Here is a 27,776-nt window from a genome sequence, read left to right as displayed (position 1 = left end):
AATAGACAGACTCAGCGGCGTTGAAACAGGTGCACACAATCAATAATCATCATCCACCTGATTTCACACAATTCCCAGATTTAAAAAAAAAGAGGCCAAACACCTTATTCAGCCAAACAGGTTGAGCGCGCACACATACACAAAGTCAGCGAAACAAAATTCAGCACTAATAAAAAGAAGCCCATCGTGCAGTAATAAGACCCCAGTGCTTGAAAAGCACACTCTGCAAATGTGCGTTCGCTGAACTCCAGATTTCTCTCAAAGCAGAGGTAGTTGTACAAGAGACGACATACGGCGAGGGTTTGTTCCTAGATGCTGATGTCAGGGCACCTGTCAGAGGTTTTTCACTGCAATGTTAGTGTGGCGTGCTGCAATTCGGTCAGCGTTTGGTGGCGGTGCTGCAGAGTGTACGTGCTACTGCTTTTGTGTGTGTGTAAGTAAAAAAAGAAAAAGACAGACTGAACAGCAGTCAAACCCATCAGGTCAAATGTGACAGATAGTTCATTAAACTAAATCCCGAGGGTGCGTTTAAGTGTGTGCATGTGTTTAGAGTTGGCTCAAAGAGCACCGTACTCACCATAAGCAGGCAGACGGCAGATTCGGGCATCAGTTGCACAGCCATGATGTCTATACTGCAAACAAGCGTTTAAGTAATGTTCAAGTAGCGTGCCGAAACCCTAAAGGCAATCGTCACGCTCTACAACACCACCAAAATTGTCCAGGCAATGTTTAGTTAACGCTCAAGAAATGTATTGTATACTCTTTCACAGGACACTGTACAATAGTTTCCCGTTCCCGTGGCCATACGCTCCTTACTTCTCTCCTCAACGTCTTCCCCTCCGTTCAGAAATCCCAAAGCACTGTTCAAGCTCCGTCCTTCATCCAAATGAAACGTCTCTTCTTTGATCTCCAACAGCCTGTTAGACTCCCTCCTCCCTGAGGACGGACACACACATGCACGCACTCGCACACACATACGGTCCGAGAGGAGGCAGAGACTGCCGTTTCAAATGACCAAGCAGCACTGCAGACACACATGCGCTCTCACGTTCACAAATCCGACTGATACAACCAAACACGGCAATGAGAGAGAGAGAGAGAGAGAGAGAGAGAGAGAGAGAGCGTGCCCACCCATCAATGAACACAGAAATCATATCAAGTACCATGAGGCCACTTAGGATACAAGCAAACACACACACCTTCCCTTTCTCTAAAAGGATTGATTTGTAAGTGCCAGTAGACAGTTACAGCATCACTTTGCCTAAATTAAAAGGAAAAAAATGAATAATGCAGAAAAAGAATAAGTGCTTGCTACTGTATTACTGTTGTTTATACTTAATGTAAAGGATTTGAACAAACCATTAACCAGTGTTTTACTCAACACATTTCATTTGTGCTTTAAATCGTGGTATGGTAGTTTTCTATGCGATCAGACTTACAATTTCGGAGAAAAAGAAAAACAGATTTACATTGAAAGAGGGACCTGAGGCATATCTGGACTACAATATCAAAGACTTTTGAGCCTTTAAGCAACCCCTTAGTAACCACCCAGAACAACCTAGCAACTACATAGCAATATGCAAATAACTCAACAGATTATCTTTGCAACTGCATAGTAACACCCTGGCAACCACCTAAAACACCCTAGCATCATGGTAGTGACTTTTCCACTGGAAAGCACCAGTAAGCAACCACCCAGCAGCCACCCGCAGCAACCGCAAACCAACAAGATTAAAAATCCATTAAAAATCCATCAAAAGAACCTACACTGTAAAAAAAAAAAGATTGTTGGTTTAACTTAAAAGAGGAACCTGGTTGCCTTAAAATTTTGAGTTCAAATTAAAAAAATTTAGTTAATACAAAGAAAGAGATTAGTTCAACAGAAACTCAAAATATTATATTATCTGAACAACATTAGTGAATATAAGCTGATTTGTCAAAAGAAAAAAAAGTTGTGATAACAAATCATGAAAATATTGTACAATATTGTATTGTGCAATATTGTACAGAGCAAACAACCCAGGTAACAACCCACAGCACCATGGCGATAACTTTTACACACGAAACTGAGACAAGCATAACTCACATTTTCTTATTCAATTACCAACCACCCGCAATGTAATAAAAAATAAATAAAAAAACTCACTGCCTAAAATTTCTAAGTACAATCAACTTGGCTATATGTAATTTCAATTTAAATAATTTTTAGAAAATTGCTGAACTTATTTTGATGAGTTAAGTAATGTAAAAACATATGTTGTCATGACTTATTGATCATATAATTTCTTACAGTGCAGAATAACCTAGTAACAGCATAGCAACATGCTCAAAGCCTATAATAAACCTAAAATAAAAACCTATATTTATAAACACTAATAATTGAATATAAAATTATATTATAGTATCAAGATTACATTTTTGTTTTTAGTGTTTTATATTTGGACAAAACAGTTTTTAAAAAAATCTATAATTTTAATATACTGTACATTTATTAACATTGATTATCTATCTATCTCTATTGAAGCATCACATTTTCTTCAGAAACCGTAAAAATCTCGTTCTAATCTGTGCTTTTGTTCTTGGTCCAATGAATGAATGAGAAAGAAAGAATAGAAAGAAAGAGCGATAGTGAGAGGAGCCTCAGGGGACCTAACATACTTTCCCCAAACATATGATTAGATATAGCAACTCTCCCTCTCTTTTTCACACACAATCCACAAGGTGAGAAGGCAGCACTTTTTTAGAGTCTGCTTTTCCTTATGGGATCTCGTCCCATGTGACACTACCTCAAAAGGGTTAAAAGCACTATCCCTTTGAAAGGATTTGCTTTGTGTAGTTTTACAGAAGCTCCCACACCTGGGTCTCCCTCTTTCTCTCTCTCTCTCTCTCTCTCTCTTTCTCCACACACATGCACAAGCGTTTTTTCCTTGGCTGGTTCTTCCAACCCACACAGGACTAATTATCCCTTCAGAGCAGCAGTGGACTAACAAAGATAAATGAAGTCACACTCGCGGTCGGACTGACTGACTCGAGACATCAGGGTGGGGGGCGTTCGGGTGTGGCAGAGGGTCTGTGTTGCCAGGACAGAATCAAAACCCTTCCAAAACTGTGCGTGCTGAGGTTTAATTCATGTGACAGCAGTACTGTGGTCAAGATACACTTCGGTCTTATTTGCTTCAGTTATGTGAGGAATACAATTTTCCTTGCTCTTTTGAAATAAAAGCATTCAATGCACTACCTAGTTCCAGTCTAGTCCAAAAAGATCAAATGCTAACTATATGCCAAGCCATCTACTGCATGTCTCCTTATTTTTTAACTTTCTATGCTCATCTCTCTTACTCTTTGGGCAATATGCATGATATTTGAAGAGCTTGTGCAGTCCATCCTGTATTGTCTATCTTTTAAAAAGCATAGCAAAAAGATTACTTGTAATCTTTTGTAATCTCACTTGTAAATGAGATATTTATCTCAATGTGATTATTTCCCTGGTTAAATAAAGGTTTAATAAAAAAAAAAAAATTACTTTACACTACTGTCAGTCAGTAAGATTTTTAAATTTGATTTGTTTTTGAAAGAAGTCTCTTATGTTCACCAAGGCTGCATTTATTTACAGAAGTTATAAGCAAATATGTGACCCTGGATCACTAAACCAGTCACAAGTCGCACGGGTATATTTGTGGCAATAGCCAACAATACATTGTATGGGTCAAAATTATCGATTTTGCTTTTATGCCAAAAATCATTAGGCTATTAAGTAAAGATCAATTTCCCATGATATTTAGGAAATTTCCTATCGTAAATATATAAAACATTTATTTTTGTGAGTGAATGCAGCACAATCGTGAACATAAATGGACAACTTTAAAGGAGATTTTCTCAATGTTTCGTTTTTTTTGCACCCTCATATTCCAGAATTTCAATAGTTGTATCTCCACCAAATATTGTCCTATCCTAACAAACCATACATCAATGGAAAGCTTATTTATTCAGCGGTCAGATGATGTATAAATCTCAATTTCCAAAAATGTACCCATGTGACTGGTTTTGTGGTCCAGGGTCACATATATATTTTTATATCTCCTGATAACTAGGTGGCACTGTGCCAAAACTGAGCAGGTACCCTGAGCTCATGGTTGTCATAACACACACCAAGTTTGGTCTGAATACGCTAAAGTGTTGCAGAGATATAGCCTCACGTTCACTTTGGCATGCTCTTCGTAGAATACGTTCGCAAGTTATTTGAGAACGGTTTGACTAATCAACTTGAATTCCATGGTTTTTTGTCAGCATGGTCTGAAGATGATCTGGTTCGATTTAGGAGAAGGTCTAGGAGGCGTTTGAAAAAGTAGTTTTTTAAGGAAAATTCAAAATGCCAAAATTACAAAAATGACGTCACGCAAATCGGATCGTCTTGAGCCAAGGACAAAGCCAAAAAAGTTGTTTCAAGCCCATACGGTTCAAAAGTTATTAGCATAAACATGAGTGCATATTTGGATGGTTGGTGGTGCTACAGGGATTGAGTTAGAGACTCCAAAATTGTCCAGACAGATGTTCAGACTGTCCTCTATCTTGTGTGCCAAATTTTACTACTTTTAGTTTTATGGGCTGCCACAGACTCAAGAGAGAAAGAATTAGAAGACGACAACTAACGATTGCGATGGGTGCCTACATTGCTTGGCCCCTAAATAACTGTGTTTTTATTTTAAATGTATTTATCCCTGTGATGGCAAAGCTGAATTTTCAACAGCCATTACTCCAGTGTTACATGTCACTCTTGTTAGGCCCTTACTGGGGACTTACAGTGTGTAGTTCAGGTAAGAGCTATCCTGTTGAAGACCTCTGTGAATGTTCTGTCCTTTTGCCTTCATCTCTCCTCTCTGTGGGGGTTTTAAATGTCAGATGAAGAAAAGATCAAATCCCAACCAGAAGAGGGCAAAGGCCAATCTTGATACGCTTGAAGTCAAATCCTGCTGCCGTTTAAAACTGTCTGGAAAATAAACAAGATGCGTCACATACATGAGTGGAAAAGGTCTCATTTACATAAAGATTCAGCTTATATAAACGAGTTTTGGCATCTGATTTTATTATTTAGACTATAGCTAAATTCACCATAGATATATAGGCTACCTGAATGATACCTCTCAGATTGTACTATTACTTTTTAAAAATGATTTTGGATGAGTTTTATGCCGACAAAAATGTAGCTGCGTTTTAAATTGTACAAATAGCTGTAATTACAGACTGTGTACATAGTACTACATTGTAAAAATAGCTGTAATAACACACAGATTGGGCAAAAAAAAAAAATCATATCTGTGAAAAGCAAAAAAGCAAAATGCATGTCAGCTGCTGGTAAAATAATTTGTATATAGTATATGTAGCCTAAACATCTTCAGTGATGATATATAAGACTTGCAAACAGTCTCACCGCACCAAGCAAATAAATCACTTAAATTCAAGTATATACTTAAATTAAATCAACCTAAATAAGGTAGAATATAAAGTATCTCCCATGGGATCTGTGAAGACTACATGGGAGGAAAATCAATACTGTCTAGTACTGCAATAAGATTTTAAGACAATACAGAATCAATACACAGACGCCAAGTATTGATTTGAATTATTATTTTTGATTATTATTTTGTTTTGTTAATATAATGCAAAGCCGCTACATAACTTAATTAGATAAGTGAATTGTGTTATGCTTTGCCAAATGAGTCATACTGAAGTCAAATATAACAAGATTCATTAATGGCAATGCATTGCAATTTATAGGATTCAGACTATAGCAATAGAATACATTAAAAGAATGCAATATGTTCTCACAATCTAACTGAGTGTCAGCTATGAGAGAAGAGCATTTAAAGGTCCATCATGTAGCCAGATCTGTATTGATCTTGTCGCTAGACAAATAAACCATTCACACCTAGCCGCATAATAGCAGGTTGACACAGAACTTGCATGTTTGACCTGTGTATATTAATTAATGCATCATCACCACAAGAACAGGTTAATACTTCTGGTTTTCAGACAAAAACTGTGAAGTTGGGCATGCTTATAGCTCATAATGATTCATGCTTGTACATTCTCCATGCTTGGGAAAAAATATTGAAAGTCCAATTCGGATTGTATGAAATGAATACTTGAAAGGTAGAGTGTTCGTGTTTCTCCCTAATACATTTATTGTAAAAACTGTGGGCTTCTACGAACAGAGAAACGTCAGCCTACTATCACTTTAACACGATAGAGTGATAGAGGAAGAAATAACCCTGTGCTAGAGTGATTTGCTTTCTGTGCCCTATTGATTTAATAAAGCATGCAGCTCTCAAGTGAGAATTCAATAATAATATCACACAGTAAAGTTGAATTGAATTGAGTCTCAAAGCGCTTTTCTTTTGAGTGGCTGCTGAAACTTCATGCTTTTCAAAACTCCGTCTGTGTAAAGTGGAACCTAGTATGTGCATTCAGTAAAGCTCATTTTAATAGCAATAATGCATGACCTTCTCTTGATGGATGCATGGATGGATGCAATAATGCATGACCTTCTTTTCAGGATTTAAAAAAAAACTACAGTATTTAATCTCAAATCAGACTGATCACCTTGAAATGTTACAATTGTAATAGCTAACATCATCATCATCATAAATAATTATAAACTATTACTGATTTTACTACTATTATACAAATGGAGTTTTCTAAAGTATACAAATATTAATTGACTATTATTGTTGTTAATAATTGTTACTATTAATAATAATATTCATGTTGTTTTATATAGATGGGAAAAGTTCAGATACAAACACACCAGGAAATGAAAAAAAACAAGGATACTGTGTAGGCTATGTTTTGTATAATGTTAACTAGCCTACAAATGCATTTTAGTAACAATTTTGCTGCATTTTGTTACATTTTTGTAATTTCAATGAAACAATAAAACGAAAAAGATCCTTTTTTTTTTCTCATTTCCTTTAAGTGAAATTAGATTATTTTAGAGAATAATACTTGGAATAAATATTTTAAAAGGCAGGCAGATTCTACATATCAACACAACAGTGCCCTCTGCTGGAATTGAATAAATTAAATCTTAGCCTACACACTAACTACAGTGAGTGGCAAGGTAAATCTCTTTATTCACAGCCATTCACACAAAGCTAAGCAGTAAAGAAAGGCATAGCATAATTATATGCAGTATTCACATACACTGGCACTAATAAGCAAGCAGTAAAAAGGTTACTGGAAAAGAGCAGTGTTAGCCTACCATTACATACGGCCACTGACAGAACTCAATCCTTTCTTTCTGCTTAAAGAGCATTTAAAATAAGTCACAACGACTTCCACGACGCATTAATGACTAGCGACATTCAAAATTATGCCCATTTGTCTGGTTACATAACCAAATACTGGTTTGCAAATTCCAGTTAGGCCCTGCTGTAGCATCCACACCTGCTACAAGTACAAGTTGTGCACACTGTCAAAAGCAAATTACCACTAAAAGTCACGTGACACAACATTAGTTAGCCACTATACTGAAATAGTACCATAGTATTATTAATATTACAGTCCAAATGTACTTTAAACAGGTACATTTCAAAAGGTCCAAAACAACAACAACATGGTTATACAGGTTGAAAAATGTTTTACCTGCTGTACAGATTCATTCCCAAGTTGCACGTGCAGGTATCGAATGTATAAAGATAGTTTTCATCGCAGACAGATGATAAAAAGTTTTTAAGGTTTTGTTTCAATTTACTGTAGGCAAATATCCACTTAATCCAGCCCTCTTATTGATTTATGTGCTGTTATCTGCGTCTCTCGCGCTACTTTTTTGATGAGTAAAAATCGCTCCAAACGATTCAATGCGTGAGTGAGCTGATCGAATCATTTGATTCAAAACCACGAATAGATTCAAACAGATTCATTGAAAAGAACTGACTCAAAAGAGTTTATTTACGAATATGGAATCGCTAGTCCTGATTAACGTACACAAATGAAGGATTATATGTCATTGAAAATGTTACTTATAATAGGCTACTGCCAAACATTGCTCTTTCAAAGTCACTTTCACCTGGACATCAGTGACCATACTAAACTGGATTAGTCATCCCATCAAGTGATCAGGTCTGAATCACACTCTTTAACCAGAATATTTAGTCAACAAGTTGATGTTTCCAGACCACACACATACCCCATTATTTAAAAGTTAATATGGCATGCTTACTGTATGTCCAAGTAACATAAAGATAATGTGAATAGATTAAAATATTGAATTGGAAGAGGTGAATGAACAACAACATTAGGCCTATGTGATTTAAACCAGCATGACTTTTTCTTTTTTTTTAGATCAAAGCTTTCCAGCAGATTCATTCATTCATAAACATTCAGCCAATCAGCAACCCCAAACTCTCTCTCTCTCTCTCTCTCTCTCTCTCTCTGTGTGTGTGTGTGTGTGTGTGTGTGTGTGTGTGTGTGTGTGTGTGTGTGTGTGTGTGTGTGAAGTAACCTTGCAGTCTCTCTGCAGCATTGGGAAACTGCAGTCACTACCTATAAGAGGCTTTCCTACCGCAATCTCCTACAACTGTCACAAGCACTCTGTCACTAACAGATGAGACCTTTCATGGAACCTTAGCAACACTGTCTCCTTGTTGATGTCAATGAGGGTATTCTGGGTTGGCTATACGTGTGAAGGTGAAATGTCCCTCACTAATAATAGTGAAATATAAAAACCAACTTGTGAAGACATTCTAGGTCAAATGCTTGTAAATCAGCAAAAATTAGGTTTAATAATTACTATTTTTTTGGTATCGTCTTGGTTTCCAGTAAAATATCTATGAGGTAGGAAAAATAGGTCACTCAAAAACGACAAATCTATCATAATTTACCCACCCTCCTGTCAATCCAAACCTATATGATTTTTTTTTTCCTATGGGACAGGAAGAATATCCTAGTAACGTTTCAGTATAATGAAATGAGAAGGAATATGTGATGGAAAGTGGTCAGGATATTCCTAAAAATGCTATAAAAATGCTAAAAAAATCCTAAAACCTAATGCCAGTCCTCAGGAAGTCTTATTCAGAACATACTGAATTGTCATTTTTGGGTAAAACGTTCCTTTAAGATATAGGGCCCTATTTTAATGATCTAAGCGCATGGTTTTAGGGCGTGTCCGAAACTACTTTTGCTAGTTTAATTTGCCAGGCACATTGTCTAAAAGGGTTGTCTCTATTCTCTTAATGAGTAATGGGTGTGTTTTGAGCGTAACGTGAAATAAACCAACCAGAGTCTCATCTCCCATTCCCTTTAAAGGCACACTATGCAGTTTTTTTTCTCAAACAGCGACCCCTAGAGTCGCTGTGGAGTACTTGTATTTAACGTAAATACCACTCACGCAGAGCCGTCGTTTTCTTTTCCTTGACTCTTCCGACCGCGCTTTGTTCGCTTTCTTCGTTGACTCGGCCATGATTCACGTCTGAAATGTGTGCTAGTATCTTCTATAGAGGCTGCTTCATATGTTGTTGATTTGTCGGGGTGCCACCTCTCAAACCTGCATTGCTGGTTTTGCCAGCCTTTGGCAGAACATTGCGTTTTGTGAGGAGTGTATTGTTTGTTTGGCTGTGTGATTAGACAATATTTCAGTGTTAAGAGTTCTGTTAACATTGTTTATTCTCTGAGAGCGAATTAGAAATTGCAAGTTAGAAACTGTTTGGTATTTTGACCCCATGCCCCGTTTAACAGCTGGTATTAAGATGTGTTTTGGTCGATCGGATCACAAGTGGACATCACTAAATACAGGTGTAAAAGAGGTCTAAAACATTTTGAGCTTGTCCACCTTCGACCAACGCATTTGACTGGATTGCTTTCATTGTGTAGATGGTCATGTGGTCGAAGGTGTTCAAACATCCTCAAAATATCACCTGCCCTTCACCTACTGACTTAATGCCTAAACAACATTATGGGAAGACGGGAGCAAGATGGGATTTAAACTTTGTTGGCTGGAGACCCAAGTTTAGTTTGAAGACAATTTAAAAAAAAAAAAAAATGGTTCTCTCACCATTCCTGATTTCTAACACACACACGTTTGCCGTGGTCTTGTGGCTATCAAAGCAGAAACAAAAGCTGCTGCACTCCATATGTTTTTCCGTCATCTCTGGAAGCGTTCATATATTGCTCAAGCTTATTTTGTCAAATAGATCGAAAGATCTGGAAAAAACAACACACATTTACTCGCCCATAAAAGAGACAGAATAAAACACCAGGTGTAAACGGTTATGTGTCTCCCTCATCTACTTGTGATCCAATCGATCAAAACGCATCTTAATACCAGGTGTAAACAGGGCCTTTGTTCCTAAGCCAGATGGAACTTCACGCTTCTGCACAAATTATAGAAGAATCCCACAGAAATTGTGCAAGCCCGATAGTTTTAGTACCTAAAACGGACGGCTCATTGTGATTCTGTTTGGATTATTGCAAGGTGAATGCGGTGTCGAAATTCTCAGGTCGAATTGCTTGATCAGCTTGGTACAGCTCAACTTTTTCCGACACTGGATTTAACTAAAGGTTATTGGCAGATGCCCTTATCGCCTATATCCAAAGAAAAAACAGCCTTCACAATGCCGTTTGGATTGGATTGATTTTGTTATGCTTCCTTTCGGGTTTTTCAAAGCACCGGACACTGTTCAGCGTCTCATGGACAGGATTCTCTGCATGCTGCATATGCCGCTGCCTTTCTGGATGACATTATCATCTATAGTAATGACTGGCAGCATCATATAGAGCATCTGCGAGCACTGAGAGTGGCCGGACTGACGGCCAACCCAAAGAAGTGTGCGGTTGGGTGTGTGGAGGTCAGGTATCTGGGCTTGGGTCATGGACGGGTGCGTCCCCAAATTAGTAAGACGGCAGCAGTTGCAACCTGCCCGAGACTTAAGACCAAAAAGGACGTGAGGCAATTCCTGGGGCTGGCGGGATATTACAGAAGGTTTGTGCCTAATTTTTCAGACCTCACCAGCTCACTGACTGACCTCACTAAAAAGTAAGCACCAGATCTGGTCCAGTGGACAGAGCAGTGTCAGCAGGCTTTCATCCAGGTAAAGGCTGCTCTGTGTGGTGAACTGCTATTACACGCTCCTGATTTTTCTCTTCCCTTTTTGCTGCATACTGACACACCGGAGAGGGGGTTTGGAGTGGTGAGTAAGTCTAGTGCAAATTGACATTTACCTGTCTCTTGTTGTAGTGATTGGCGTGGAGAGACTGGATAAAAGCCACTGGGAAAGAGGAAACAGATAGAGAGGGACTGACTGAGGACTCCTGTGATCTGATATTTTATTGTCTGTTGATGGACTGAGTTTATTGAAGCGCAGTGAGCGCGACTTTGTTTTCATTTGTGAAACAGAAATAAAAGCACGAGCCTCAGTAACGCCGACCCGGACTTCTTTCCTCAACTTGAATCGAGTTACACCTCACAATCCCAAATGAAACGCAAAATACAATCAATACTTCCCTACCTACCTATCCAAAAACAAAGAATAAAGTGAGCAAACAAAATGGCGTCTGCCTCCATATCTTTCCCAGATTTTTCTACAATGCATTTACAAAGCACTATAGGCCAGAGCAAACTTAAGAGGTCAAACCAAAACCAGTGTTGGTCTAAATCACTAAGTCACTCTCAGAGAACAAACAAAGAACACAGAACTCTTAACACTAGAATGTTTGTCTAATCACACAACCAAACCAAAACTACACTCCTCACAATAACACAATGTTCTGCCAAAAGGGGTGTGCCTGGAATCACCAATTAGGATGGACAGCTAATTAATTAGCCTGTATGAGACAATGGAGACAAATTATCTCAGTTTCCCAGAATACAACTTGAGAGGGTGTTCATGTCCAATTTTCCACCATGAAACTCGTATTTACAATAATTCTGAAAGCACATAAAGGCAGCATAAGACTTGTTCACAGAGAACATTTTGCTGCTCGGATAAATATATCTGTTTTAAGGATGTTTAGAAATGTTTTCCTGGCAAACAAGATATTGATTGTTGGCTGTACTTCAGGTGCTAAGACAAAACAGCAATCAAAAACACAACAATTATACCTTGTGTCGTGTGTATTGGTTGTTAAAAAATGCATGTGCGCAATTATACGCCCCAACTGGGCGGCTGATGAACACAACAGATCATCAACAGTTAATCAATTTCCACAAATACACACCCTGACCTGTTCTGTTGGAGGTTTGCCAGACGGTGGCAGTGTAGGAACAATTGCCTTCCTCACATAAGTCTGTTAATTCTTCCTGCTTAGTGATGGGGAGATGCACACATACGTCAAGGGGATTTAAATAACTGGTTGACTTGCTGACAACATAACATCCTGTGAGATAAACACACTTGTCTACCCACAACCCATTTTCCTCCTCCAGAACTTTCCCACAACACACTGACATTCACAAACCCCTACACAACTTCAATCACAAGCTAATTGCCTTTCCCTCAAAATAAATAGGTCGACACAAGTGTCTGATATAGGGAAGGATGCTTGTTTGCCTGTGCACACAAACAAGGGGGCATGTTTGTTCAAGCCACAGTTTTTCCAGAGCACTTCTTGTAGAGCGTCTGCGTGTAATTAGTCCGTCAAGAGCAGTCTCTGCCGTTTCTGTTGCTCCAGCCTGAAGCCTCGCAGGGCTGAGCACTCTCCATCAATGCACACTGGGATTTGACTTTGTTTGTGTGAAAGCCGTTTCCAGGCTGTTCATACACATAGTGATAGAGGTGTGCGCACACACACACACACACACACACACACACACACACACACACACACAGAAGAATGAATATGATACCCAAATAAACTATTAACACTTATTTTAACTAACACAAATGCATGCTTTTTATAGGCACACAAACTCTCAAATGCGCACTGCAATGTTACCTTTGGAGAAACAAGAGGTGGGGCGTGTAAAACCCATCCCTTGTCCTTCACCCCATTGCTGAACACCATGCAAGCACTACAAGTTCCTCCCCCTGTTAAAGCACACACACAAACACACACATGCACACTTAATGCTGCAATCCTCTTTGTGAAAGTGACGCGCTTCTGTCAGAAACAGAGCTTAGCTGAAGTGAAACAGGGAGAGAGAGAAACAGGCTCATTCAATTTCTGCTTGACTGCCATCCGGTTAACTATTTGGTCCTGTCAGATTTTCTGTGATCTGTTTTTTCTTGCAGGTTGATCATCGGGACTGCAAAAAACACACCCCACCAGTACTTTTTGTGAAGTCTGCCAATCTCATACTGGAAATTTTTATTTTGGGATTGAAAGCTATTGATCAGAATCTGTCCAACTTCTTTTGAATTGCTGCAGATAAACTACTTTGCATTCGCACCATTCTACAACTTCAGCCTGTGGTTTGGAAGATGCTAATAGCTTATGCAAATTGGATACAAATCTAACTGAGGACACCCATATCTAGCTCTTATTATTGTTTTATTATTTTAAACTTTGTGAAGAGTTTAAATCTAAAGTACAACCTGGTGTATGAGCAAACAACAGAAACTGAGAGGTGGTCTCAGGTGAGGGGTGAGAGACAAAAATTAAGTGTTTTTGGAAGGGTCGGTGGGGTTTAAACAGAGCTACGGTGGAGGACGACCCACTGGATTTCGTTGAAATGGACGGGTATGACCGTTATGTGGATGGGGACAGGGACAGCTACCAGATTGACTACAGGCGTATTGTGGGGGACATGGAGCCAGCCAGGCCACGGATGTCGTTACGAGACTCGGAACATCACTTTCATGGCCTGTTTACCCATACACTACATGGGCATGGGCATGAGACGGCTGCCCAGCGCTACAATGCTACCCGGATACAGGCAGGGTATGAACCAGAGAGGTGAGAACATAGTGCAGGTCTATGAATGAATGAATGAGCAGGTCTTGGTTTCTTTTTCTCAAAATTCTGGCTTAACTATCTTAAGACATTATTGTAGATTATTTGATCAAATACAATAGAGATGAAAATACCATATAAGACACAAATAGACATGTCCATGCCCATTATGCATACACATATGTATGAATATATTTATTTATTTATTTCAGGCAGCAATAATGAAAAAAATATTGACCATATATATATAATACATTATTAAAATTATTAATAAAGTATTATTAATAATGTATTTTGACCCATTAATAATTAATACTGTTTTGGGGATAACTCATGTTGGTTTTGGTCCCCTTTTGTGTATGTATGATTATTTATTTATATTTAAAATTTGTGTTGTGGTGAGAATGTTGATGGAATAATAGAAAAAGAACATCTGTAAATGAATGGGAGAGAAGTAGGAGGGGGCGGCTCTGTTTTTTTCTATTTTGACCTTTATTTTGTCCTGTCAAAGCAAGTGAAGATAGTACTTTATTATAGTAGTTTATCTAGTAATTTATCTAGTGCAAAATTCATTATCACCTGTAAATACAGAATCAATCAATATAATGATATATTAGTGAACAAATAAGCATTTTAAATAAGCAAAAGGAATAAATTCAACTGTCGGCATAACCACTTAGAGTCATTTGTGTGTTAGACACTGCTTATATGTTCAAAGAGCCTTTAATGGTCTTTAATGGTTCATGGCCTCTAAATGCAGTGTAACTAGTGCAAAATTCATTACACCTGTAAATGCAGAATAAATCAATATAATGATATATTAGTGAACAAATAAGCATTTTATTGAATCATGGTTTATGATTATTATAGGGTGTATTACTGTATATACACTTAAGCTGCACATGTATGAATGCCATTGCATTACGTGGTTCTGAAACTGTGAAAAAAATAATAGACAAAAAAGATGACTGGCTGATGTTAGTTATGATAAAGTGTTTTTGCTGCATAACTATAACATGACAGTTAAGAGGGTTAGTTCACCCAAAAATTAAATCATTTTGTCATTAATTCCTCACCCTCATGTCGTTCCAAACTCGTAAGACCCCCCTCCCTCCTCCCCCCTCCCCCCTCCCCCCCCCATAGACTGCATCGTTATTACCATTTTCAAGGCCCAGAAAAGTAGTAAAAACATCGTTAAAATAGTCCATAGTCCATGAATCATAAAATCAATTCAACCTTGATTTTATGAAGTGCAAAAAAACACAAAAATACGTGTGATGCTGATGCAGGAGCCGGCCAATACTGAGCCGGCGTTCTGACACAGAACCTGGAAGCACTGCACTGTGTTTACAACGTGAACAGCTTCAGAGACTGACAGGGAAGAGAAGAAAATATTGAATAAAGTCGTAATTTTTGTTTGTTTGTTTTTTTGCACAAAAAAAGTATACTCATTATACAAGACACCTTTTCAAAAACCCCATGAGTGTTCATTTGGATCTGGCATCACAGTTTATTACCTAATCCCAGCCTTGACACTGACACCTGCGAGACAGGTGCATCTCTGAGGGTCTCGTCTACCCTACTCTCACTGTAACCTCTGCGGTTGACACCTTTACTAGAATTTATCTGCCTCAGAGCTGCAGATCTTTAGCTTAGCTTGGCCACAACAAGGCAAATGTGACTTTTAGAATGTAAGACATGACCTAACAATTTACAGTGTGTCTGTATAAGCTCTTCAAAGCACCTTTCACATCTTCTATGTTGTGAATCATCTGAAATATTCTCTACTAACTGTGTCATGAAGCTCAGAAGTGAAACGTTGCTGTATCAAATGAAAACTAGATGGACTCCCCCCCCCCCCCCCACCCCACACACACACACACACATCTTTTATCTTTCCCATTAGAGTCGGCTCTTGACAGATGAGAAGAGTACTACTTTGGATTACATTGATAGAGCGCTCTTTAGGTCTAATCTGTAGTATAAACCCTGTAAGGAAAGAACAGCATTCCTGTGTATGTTGAGAGGGCAAGATTAAATGTCCATCAGGAATAAATTCAACTGTCGCCATAACCACTTAGAGTAATTTGGGTGTTAGACGCTGCCTATATGTACAAAGAGTCTTTAATGGTCTTTAATGGTTCATGGGCTCTAAATGCAGTGTAACTATAGTGCAAAATTCATTACAAACCCTGTGTTATAATCAAGACTTCATTAATCATTAAAGCCTAATTTGCAACGAATAATAAAAACCACTAAAGTCCACTGAGTTGTTAAATACAAAAAATACAACACTCCCAGGGAATAAAATACTATTTTTTATGGCAATTACATTGAAAGATTATTCATTTAGCAGAAAACATAACCCCCATGAAGCTTTGCAAAATTGCCTAAAAAAGGTATTTGGATAAAATATTATATTTTTATATCCTGATATTTTCTAATATATTTGCTTTAAAGATTTTTTTAATTGCCAAGGTATCACAAAAAATGACATGAATGAAAAAACAATATAATAATAATAATGAATAATAATATAATTAGGGTTGAAAATATTAATAATATAAAATAAAATATTGCATATCGATAAAAATAAGCTTTGAAGTACTTTGAAGATGAAATAGCATTTCGCTTCAAAGAACTGATTAAAAAAAAGATTCAGTGATGTAATGACGTAATACGTAATTGCGTGTTTTACTGTTTGCTGACATTCTGCCGTAAGTTCCAGGCAAGTTTAGATATAACGCTGTTCATTACGGGTTTCCGATTTAGTTTTATAAATATGGTCATTGCATGTGCCCCAATTCAGTTTTTACAGACATGACTCTACAAAAAAGGTAATTTAGATGTAATATAATTATAATCCGCATATTCATTAAACTACAAATCAGACATGTTCAGAAATTTGCGGTTAAATCCCTGCGTCCATATATATATCCTAAATAGTAAGCCTATGTGAGATTAGAATAACGGCTAATATTGCCCACAACCCATTGCTCTTTGGAGGAGGATTCGGTTCAGATCTACTACAAACACAAATAAAAAGTGTTAAAAAACTACAAACTAATATTGCCCACAACCCATTGTGCTTTGGAGGAGGATTCGGTTCAGAACAACAAACACAAATAAAAATGTTAAAAAATACAAAAATGGTGGCTATGCACGACAGGTTTAGAGAAAGAGGTTTGTTTGAGTAACTAATTGGCTAATCAACATTTAAAGGTGCATTGTGTGATATTTAGCGGAATCTAGTGGTGAGGTTACGAATTGCAACCAACAAAAGTTACGGTGGCTGAGAGGAAAAGATGTCATCGTCTGAGACAGCAGAGAGTAGCCAGTTCAGCAATGAGGTTTCTTTACAAGGATAAATCAAGAAATGATGCTTACTTTATTATTTAGTAAAACGATATGTTATTGCGAATATTTTTTGTTACTTGTTCATCATTTTGTCAGTGTTTTATTCGCCGACTTTAGCTAGCTTCCTTGCACGAAGGACAACATAGTGACGAAACGCTTTTGTCCGTTTAGGGATACTGTATAGAAACATGTCGGCGCATTTCAATGTAAGGGGACCCTCGGTGTAGGCTATGTTACGGTGGCCGAGAGAGCTCAACGCGCTGCAAATGAAGAAAACACATGCAAACAGAAAAAAACGCATGCAAACAGAAAAAAAACAAATGCAAATAGAAAAAAAACACATGCAAATAGAAAAAAAAACCCACCAGCGAATAAGAAAACATCTTCATCAGTTTTACAACTCACGTGCGTCCCAATACTCACAACACAACCAAATACGGAAACGCGCTGCAATTACAGAAACACGCTGCAAAAGTTCACAACAAAACCAAATACAGAAACGCGCTGCAAATAGAACAGAACACAACGGAAATGTTTCCGGGGAACCCAATAAGTGACGGACGGACGGCTAGGACGTGCTTACAGCCATAGACATAATAAATACATAGACGCCCTATTGGCCGCTTTGGAACGTTGCTGCGATACGTCAACGCGTCCGCCATTTTGCGGAGGGCAAGACTGCGCTGTAATCAAATGCAAGTAAACAGGTGAGCTGCGGTTTTTCTGTATAAAAACCAAAAAAAAATACATTTATCAACCGATTTCGGTGGTTTGTATGTGGTGTACAAAAAAGTTCCATCTGTAGTTAGTTAAACTCTCGATAGTTAGACTTATAATTTTTTTTTTTTTTTTATAAGGAATGGCCAAAGCTGCAGGCTTGTCATGTAACTTATTTAGCTTTTCATTCTTGGATAAGAATTGTGAACACCCCCATACTGAGATATAATTTAATTAGCACATTAAATTAAATAAAGTTTTCTTATTGTGGGAAAAGCATATTCTGTCATTGACCCGATTTTAGCAATAACAAAGATAACTGATGGATCCTTTATGGTAATACATATGATATGGTACAACTACAGTGCAATGTAAATAGTAAATATAAGATAAAGTGAGAGGTAGGCTAATAGTAAATAGTTTAGTCAATAAAATAAACAAACAGTATACAGCAAATAAAATAGTAATGAAAAGTATAATTATATAATATCATAAGTACTAATATAATAATAATAATAATAATATATTGATAATAGCATATAGTTTATGTATAATACTATAATAATAGCAATAGAATATGAAATATCAATTACAGAATAGACAATAAAAAATAAGTTAAATAGTTACTATGAATAGTAAAATAATTTAACAGCATAACTATAATAGATTGATAATCGCAAGTGGTATATTATTATAATAACAATAATAAATAATGTAAATTTATACATTTTAAAATATTATTACATAGGCTATATAAAATAAAATGACGTAACCCTGTCTCTTTTTGTTAAATTTCAGTTTTTAAAAGGTATAAGAAGCTATACAAATCAAGAAATAAAGTAAACGATCCAGTCAAACATACAGCAGGCTACACTGTTAAAGTTAAATAGCCTAAATATATAAAGTTATGAAACTTCATTTTGCCCTCAGCCAAAACAATCTGCCAAGGAACAAATTATAGATTAATGAAACCAAAGATCGCCCGTTAGATAAACACAAGACGAATTATTCTCACTAGACTGACAGCGACGAACGTCAGAACTCAGAAGCACTATAGCCGAGGCAAGGCTGTTCTCGGCGGGGTTCATGAGCGCTGAGCGCCCGCGGTGATCGCTGGATCTCACAACTCCGAAACCGTCAGATAACATTTTTAAAAAGGCGCTATCTTTATAAATAAACCACAGATTTGAGCTTTAAACAACTACATTGTCGACTGAAAAACTCTTAAAACTACATTTCGTGACACAATAACAGTAGTATTTTTAAATTTCGTGGCCTTTCTCCTCTGAAAATAAAAATAGTAAATGAAATGCAACCAGAAACAAATTTTCAGTTTTGCTTGTGAAAGGTAATTCCCTGAGACCTGTTTTCAATTGTGTGGCGATTTGTAAAGCCCCAAGCAGCACAAGAAATAGGCATTTTTCTCAATTCTCGTTATGAGAGGTATGGGAAAGTTGCCCTCCGCAGTATGGCGGCGCCGTTGACGTACGATCCAGCGGCCAATAGGGCGTCTATGTATATTATGTCTATGCTTACAGCTGTCTACTTTTATTTTTTTTATTTTTTTTTTTTGCAAAACATTCAAAGATGACACGTTTATGACATACAACTTTGTATACAATATACAAAATGTATTTGCGATATGTTCAATGTCATAAGAATACTAAAAAGAACAATGAGCTGAAGACTAAAATAAATAAATAAATTAAAAACATATAACACATATTTTAAAAACTTTGTTGTATAAAATGTATATTGGATGTAAATGTCATGGGAACATCCCAGGTGAAAATAATGAGGAAATTACGTTGTCTTTCGTTGCTCCCTTCATCAACATAATGGCACACAAGTGCCCCGCTCCCTCAAAAGTGCCCAATTCAAGGGCTCTGCCGTCTGCCCTTTTAAGAGAGTAGGGCATAGGTAAAGCTCGCGAGCCGTCCGTCCGTCACTTATTGGGTTCCCCGGAAACATTTCCGTTGTGTTCTGTTCTATTTGCAGCGCGTTTCTGTATTTGGTTTTGTTGTGAACTTTTGCAGCGCGTTTCTGTAATTGCAGCGCGTTTCCGTATTTGGTTGTGTTGTGAGTATTGGGACGCACGTGAGTTGTAAAACTGATGAAGATGTTTTCTTATTCGCTGGTGGGTTTTTTTCTATTTGCATGTGTTTTTTTTCTGTTTGCATGCGTTTTTTTCTGTTTGCATGTGTTTTTTTCTGTTTGCATGCGTTTTTTTCTGTTTGCATGTGTTTTCTTCATTTGCAGCGCGTTGAGCTCTCTCGGCCACCGTACTATGTAGATAGAAATGGCTCATTCTAAGGTAATAAAAACATAACGGTACATTAAGTCTTTAAACACCACTGAAAACAGTTGATATTGCATTTCTGTCAACAGATCCTCCTAAATATTACACAGTGCACCTTTAAAGTCCCCATGAAATCAAAATTGACCCTATTTACTTTGTTAGCGCATATTACTAGTCTTGTGGTGAACAATTAATCCGTGCAAGAAAATATTTAAAAAAAAATTTTTTTACCATGGTAATCTTTAATCAAAATCTGAAAATGCCCCTCCCCTCTGCATTGGAGGACCTTCTCTGATGACGTAGGTTTGAGGAATTGGTTTGGGCAACGCTTAACCACTCCCCTCAAACCGTTAGTCTGCTATGAGCAGAGATGGAGAGGAGGAGCGCTAGAGTAAAACCCTGCCCTCTGTTCAATATTCCTTTTCACTGGGAAATACGTCATAACACTGGAGAAAAGTCGTTTGCAACTTCCGGTTCACGGGGACTTTAACCTGATAAAAAATTTTTTTTTTTATTTTCCATCTGCAACAACAATGTGAACTTTTAGAAAGATCCGTTTTGGCAGTTAACTTTTAAATGCATCATGCAAAAAAAAAAACAAAAAAAAAAAAAACGCAATTTTATGACTTAATAGTATGTCCAAACTCTATTGCTACACACTCAAAAGTGTGTAGGCTACTTTTTATTCTCAAAAAGAGTACATAGAGTAGGTGAATAGGGATGCAGCAAATAAATCTAAAACCGCTTGAATATGTTGTCCGATTCGTGAACGCATTGCTCAAATCGGTCTTGTGAATCGGTTTAATCGAAACTTTAAGATTCGACTCAAAATAACGACTTGGAGTCGTCTAGCAAAAAACCTGTGATGTCTGTCAGGAAGTACTACGCACATGTTATGCGTTGGACTTGGACTACAAAGTCGCTTTTAAATACACCAAAAAGTGGCGTATAAGAAAATTCGGTATTCAAAAAAAAAAAAAAAAAAAAAAAACGCTTTGGGGAGTGTTCAACTACCCAAATTTCCTCTTCCCTGAGTGTGTTCAGTTAGCATGTGACTTCAGTTCACACGGTTGAAGGTCTCTAGACACACGGTCTCTGGACTGCGCGTCTCATGACACTCATCCAGAGCAGCTTCATATTCACCCTCCTCAGAACGCTGCTGTACGGAACTAGAAACTGCTGTTCCCCGCGTTGATATGCAATGGACTTTAATATAGCCGTCACCATGTGAGATACTGTTCTGTACACGAGTGTGAATATTCAGCAGAAAAAAAGGAAGTGTTTTCATAATTAATCCGAAAGAGAAAGTAGCCTACTCGAACCTGTAAGTGGATTCATATTTGCTTTTCTATCTAACGCGGTTATAAACCGAATGTTTCTCAATGAGAATGAACGGCAAGTTAGTCATTTTGAATTATTGCTTCTCATTTTGAATACATTTCCATTTAGTATTTTTGACTTTTATCTCGCTTAACTGTCAGCCAGGCATTGTTCCTGTTATTGTGCTTTATTTGCATCTATCTATCTATCTATCTATCTATCTATCTATCTATCTATCTATCTATCTATCTATCTATCTATCTATCTATCTATCTATCTATCTATCTGGTATTTTCCTTTACTATTGCATGTTACACTGCAGGAGACTGTTATCTCTGCTTGACATGTCAGTTGTTGTATTGGTTTGTGTTGGACGATGTTGTTGTGAGTGGAGTGGATGGTTGGCAGTGCATTGAGCTCATGACAAAGTTGAAACCAAATTTTATTTGCATGTTACAACCTCTCTTTTGTGTGTGTACGTGATTGTAGCATGGCTGATTACCTTATCAGCGGGGGAACTGGGTACGTGCCAGAGGATGGACTCACTGCCCAGCAGCTCTTTGCCATCGGTGATGGTCTCACATACAAGTAAGTCTAAAAGAGGAGGATCATGTGCACAAAAACCCTTTAGGTTCCCTGCTCTGTACTCAGACACATACGTACACACACGTACTGTCATACAGTAAGTCAGATCGACAAACAGGGACAGCGTTATGTCAAAGCAGGTCCTATCATGTGTAGTTTCACTTTCGCACACACATGCACTCTAGGTAGGCATCTCTCTGGACATCTGTCAGTGAGATGGCTCTCAGCTCCATGGCAACCCTCTGTGCATCTCCATAGCAACGGGGAGCTCAAGTGCTCGGTCCCAGCACATGCAGCCCATGTTTATGGGACGATGCAAAATCAGAGTGCATGTGTGGTCCTTTTTGTCCCTGTTTTTCTCTCTTACTCACGATCCTGATGTAATATCATACTCATCGTGTGCTTTAATATCAATTAGAAATACAGCATGGGATTTTATGAACATTAGTCCTTTTTATATGCTGTACGCCACTGCATTAAATGAGCCTGTTTGTGTGTGGATACAGGCATGTGCTTTCCCAGCCTTCTAAAACCCTTGCTAACAGAGCAGTGGTCTCCGTGTCTATTTTTATCATGCTGGCTGGAGTGTTTAATCTGGTCTAATGGAGGTTTTATGAGCGTTAGGCCACATGGGACGAGACACTGAACTGTGCCTTCTTCTCACACATCCTCCTGAGACAGATAAATCCAGTCCCTATCAAAACATTATTGTGCTTTAAAGTAGTTGTTTTAACACTTTCTAATAGTAGCCATGATACACAGTAAGTTAGATCCTAACAACATTAATAACATGCTTTTGTTTATCAAGTACCACTTCAGTTTTGGGGTCAGTAATGAATATTTTTATTTAGCAGTGATGTATTAAATTGACTGTAAAGTATTACTGTTTTTACTGTATTTTTTCTTTCAAAAACATAAAAAAAATTACCAACCCTAAACTTTTGAATAGTGTCTGTGTAAAATTAACCTATATCTCTTCTAAATCTCTTTTTAGTTTGCCCACACTTTTTCAGTTCACTACTGCTGCTATAGGCTAGAAAGAGGCTACGTGTGTGTGCGTGTGACATTGGTGATACGGTTAAGAACATTAACAGGACGTCTCTGTACGCCACACCTTAAGTAGATTATAGAATTCCTCCTTGACAAGATCAGAGACGTACACATACAAGTGCATCATTTGTGGCTACTCAAAGTATTCATGCTACAGGCAAACACGAAAATATTAATTTACTCATGCACTGCATCACAATAATCAGTCGGCTTACACTATTGTTCAAAAGTTTGGACTCTTTTTATGGATTTTTTAATGTTTAAAGTCTCTAATGCTCTTTTGGTGCTTAAGAAACATTTCTTCTTGTTATCAATGATGAAAACAGTTGTGCTGCTTAATATTATTGTGGAAACCAAGATCATTTTTTTTCATGATTCTTTGATGAGAATAGACAGTTCAAAAGTTGAAATATAAATCTATTATACATTATAAATGTCTTTACTGTCAACTTTGATCAATTTAATGCATCCTTGCTGAATAAAAGGTAATTTCTTTTAAAAAAGAAGAAAAAAAAATTGGTAGGGTTAGGGGTGGGTTTAGGGTGTCAGGGGGTGGAGATGGGTAGGTTTAGGTATATGTAAGGTGGGAGGAGTTGGATCTGGATCCAACTCCTCCCCCTGGATTTCGTGTTCTGCAGTGAGGACCATCTCTTATATTTTCAAAAGGTAGCTCATAGCAATCACACACATTGCTGTCATGTTTGCATAAACTAGCAATAATTCTGAATCAGTCTTGGTTTGTTTTATGCTTGTTTTATGCCTGGTTTCACAGACAAGACTTAAAGGGATAATTCACCCAAAAATGAATATTTTGTCATCATTTACTCACCCTCAGTTTGTTCCAAACCTTTATCAGTTTCTTTCTTCTGTTGAACACAAAATAATATATTTTGAAGAATGTTGGTAATCATAGAGTTGATCAAAGGAAGTCAATGGCTGCTGTCAGCTGTCTGGTTACCAACATTCTTTAAAATATATTCTTTTGTGTTCAACAGAAGAAAGAAACTCATACAGGTTTGGAACAACCTGAGGGTGAGTAAATGATGACAAAATATTCATTTTGGGTGAACTATCCCTTTAAGCCTAGTCCCAGACTAAAATGCATGTTTGACCTGTCTTTACTGAAAGCAACTTGCACTGACATTTGTCTCAAGATGCACACCAGTAATGTTTTTTTCTAAGGCACTTTTAGAAAAGGACTTAAATGTCCTAATTTAACTAAGGCCTACTCCTGGCTTAATCTAAGTTCTGTCTGTAAAAACAGCTCTGTGTTTTCCCTTTTTTGACACAGATTTGACTGTTTCTATAATCTTTCTGTAATTTTGATAATGTTCTGATTCATAAATTGCTGATCTAAAGGTCATTGTTGCCTAACTCTGCCATCTGCCGTTCCTCTTTCAGTGATTTCCTGATACTGCCTGGCTTCATTGACTTCACATCTGATGAAGTGGTGAGTACCAATGCTTAGTAGAGGTTAATGACAAATTGCACTTGTGTTAGTAGACAATTTAGTGCAAAGGATAATTTTATATCACTCTGTCGATGGAAAAAGAGCTCTTCAACAATCAATGAGGCGGAAGATCTGCAAAGGACAGGATGTGTTAACATGGCTGTGTTAGCATCCATATAGTCCCTGGTGTGCTGGGCATGTTGTCACAGGCAGTGAAGCTCGTGTGTGTGTGTGTGAGAGACAAGGATGAAACAAACATCAATCAATTCCCTTGGAGCCACAACTTTAAACACATTTTTAATTAAAGATGCAGCAGTTTCTTTCCAGCGATAGATTATTAGCAAATAACTTAGTTAAACTGGAAATCCCATCAATTTAATTGGGAATATTTTTTTTTTTTTTTTTTTGAAAATAATGCTAATTTCTTATAAGATCGGTTTAGGGTTTTTAGGGATATTTGCAGGACTATAACGTATTTGTGTGTTTGCTTATGGCATGTGCGTGGTGTTATTTTACATTTTTGTGATTGTGTAATTGGGAATTTAGGAGTCTAGTTAAAGTGTTTGGATTTTTCCCAGTAGACCAGGTGGATTCGCTTCCTGCTGATGTAAACGCTGATACACAACGCTGTTTGTGATTTCTTTAAGCACTTCTGAGAATTATGCTGAGCTACGGCTAATGATGGGGACGCAGGTGTTAGAGAGGAAGAAAAATAAGACATGGCAGTGTCTAGGCTACAATTCAAAGAAATCAATTGGCGGGACTCTCTGAGTCAGTTATTTTAGTGTTATTTATATATTATAATGTTAATTCATATTTTGAATTAGCTTTTTTTTTAAATGTTAGTTTTAGTTTAAGTATGAATAATTTGTGTGCATTTTTATTCATTTTATATTTCTATTTAGCTTTATTTTATTTTTTATTTCAGTTTATTTTTTTGTAATTTTAGTATTTCATCTTCAAATTATTTAATTTCAGTTAGTTGCCAAGGCAACATTTATAATATTCATTTAAGTTTTTCATATAATATTTAGATTTTATTTTATTTCAGCTTTATTTCAATTAAAGAAATATTTTTTTATAGTTTCAGTGTTAGTTAACAATAACACTTCCCAGTTCCCTGTACTGTAAATGTTTACTGTAAATTGTAAATTGCCGGTCCAAACCTGTATAATTTTATTTCTCTCATGAAACACAAAAGGTAGCAGACTTCAAGTCAAGTCACCTTTATTAATATATACTGTAGCTTTATGCAATACAGACTGTTTCAAAGCAGCTCTGCTGTGATAAACAGGACACCAATGATGCAAACAGAATTCAATTCTGCTGTAAAGCAGCTCTAAAAAGACAATAGCAAACAGTGATTATTCAGCTGAACTTAGTTCAGTGTTGATTCAGTTCACAAACTGTGTAAAGTTAATTGATCATTGAATGAGTTCATTTCATCAATAAATAAAACAGCTCTGTGGAAAACAGTGATGTAATCATCCAGCTCAGTTCAGTTCTCATCCAATAGTGTCAGTGCAGTCAAATCAATATTGCCGAATATTAAGTGAGGAACCCAAATTCCCATTGGTGACAGAAATGGTGGAGAAAAAAGCAGGCACTGTCATTGAGCCAGTTCTTATGTCGAGGTCCAAAAGTATCATAAATTAGTTGAATTACTCTCATGTCGGTTTACATAGACACTTTGCCCCCTTAGATTTTTCGTAATGGTCATGTGTTATGATGTCAGGATTTGACCTCTGCTCTGACCCGGAAGATAACCCTGAAGACGCCACTCATTTCTTCTCCCATGGACACAGTCACAGAGTCCTCCATGGCCATCGCTATGGCTGTAAGTAACACTCACAGAAACTATATATATAATCCAACAAAGTTGCGATTGCTTTTCTATTTCATTCTCTGCTGTGTCCTGTAGCTCATGGGTGGAATTGGAATCATTCATCACAACTGCACACCTGAGTTCCAGGCCAACGAGGTCCGGAAAGTCAAGGTCAGTCATGATTGTTGAGAGACGCACTTTTGGTGGAATTTTGTAAATCTGATCAATTTTTGAAGTAATATTCACAGGCTTATTTGATTTTTGGGTTCAAAATATACTTATAAATGGCAATAATTAATATGTTTTGTATCTGTCACGCTGGCAGAAATTTGAGCAGGGCTTCATTACGGACCCTGTAGTGATGAGTCCACGGCACACTGTCGGTGATGTGTTTGAAGCAAAGGTACGGCACGGTTTCTCCGGCATCCCGGTTACTGAAACCGGCAAGATGGGCAGCAAGCTGGTGGGCATCGTTACATCACGAGACATCGACTTCCTGTCAGAGAAAGATTACGACAAGCCACTGGAGGAGGTTTGTGATTAAAATGGTCTAATTTAACTTTAATAATTTAGATGTTTCATAATCTAAGCATTCATAACTGGCACTTTTGAGTGAAACTGAATGTAGAGCAGAACTTGATCCATTAAGATTTGACTTAAGTTTGGGCCCACTACATTTTTTTTAAAAGAAATTAATACAATTCTGAGATTTTAATTAATTTTATTTAGCAATGATGCATTAAATTGTTTTAAAGTGTCAGTAAAGAAGACTTGTTACCAAAAATGTATATTTCAAATTAGTTCTGTTCTTTTGAACTTTCTAATCAAAGAATCCTGAAAAAAATGCATAACGGTTTCTACAAAAATATTAAGCAGTACAACTTGAGTACAGCTACAATGTTTCTTGAGCAGCAAATCAGCATTTTTCTGAAGGATCGTGTGACACTGAAGACTGATGCTGAAAATTCAACTTTGCCATTACTAGAATAAATTGCATATTCAAATATATTTAAATAGAAAATCGTTTTTTTAATTTGCAATAATATTTCAAAACATCTTGACCCCAAACATTTGAATGGTAGTGTATATGAAAGATTATATATATTTATACTACAGGGCCGTTGAATGCTTGAATCTGATTGGTTGACGAACGTTCTAAGGTGTGCATTATTTTCAGGGAAACGCACAGCTAAAGTAGTTCCAGGCAGGTCTTGACCGCATTACAGTTCCATATCACTTCGCGTATACGGTAATAACGGAAAATAGGATACAATTCAAAACAAGAAAAA

General features: G+C 37.2%; 2 protein-coding genes across 6 annotated transcripts in view; one reads left to right on the top strand and one right to left on the bottom strand.

Annotated features, from left to right (window-relative positions):
• Positions 1–7,868, bottom strand: part of frmd4a (FERM domain containing 4A) — a 173,201-nt gene extending 165,333 nt beyond the window's left edge. For 2 of the 3 annotated variants that reach the window (XM_079874799.1, XM_079874798.1), the window contains exon 1: positions 578–1,057. In XM_079874799.1, coding sequence (XP_079730925.1) covers positions 578–622 — 45 coding nt within the window. In that variant the 5' untranslated portion in view covers positions 623–1,057. Of the gene's footprint in view, positions 1–577; positions 1,058–4,800; positions 4,988–7,641 lie in introns of those variants that run through there. The other variant, XM_079874788.1, reaches the window with a different exon arrangement.
• A 5,166-nt stretch (positions 7,869–13,034) lies between these two features.
• Positions 13,035–27,776, top strand: part of impdh1a (IMP (inosine 5'-monophosphate) dehydrogenase 1a) — a 26,895-nt gene continuing 12,153 nt past the window's right edge. For 2 of the 3 annotated variants that reach the window (XM_079874741.1, XM_079874742.1), the window contains exons 1-6: positions 13,035–13,887; positions 22,067–22,165; positions 24,614–24,662; positions 26,398–26,499; positions 26,584–26,658; positions 26,813–27,019. In XM_079874741.1, the coding sequence (XP_079730867.1) occupies positions 13,664–13,887; positions 22,067–22,165; positions 24,614–24,662; positions 26,398–26,499; positions 26,584–26,658; positions 26,813–27,019 (756 nt within the window). In that variant the 5' untranslated portion in view covers positions 13,035–13,663. Of the gene's footprint in view, positions 13,888–21,256; positions 21,582–22,066; positions 22,166–24,613; positions 24,663–26,397; positions 26,500–26,583; positions 26,659–26,812; positions 27,020–27,776 lie in introns of those variants that run through there. The other variant, XM_079874743.1, reaches the window with a different exon arrangement.

The sequence above is a fragment of the Squalius cephalus genome (assembly GCF_949319135.1).
Source record: "Squalius cephalus genome assembly, chromosome: 6".
NCBI lineage: Eukaryota > Metazoa > Chordata > Actinopteri > Cypriniformes > Leuciscidae > Squalius > Squalius cephalus.
The sequence above is the reverse complement of the archived record's forward strand: the minus strand, read 5'-3'. Positions and strand labels throughout refer to the sequence as shown.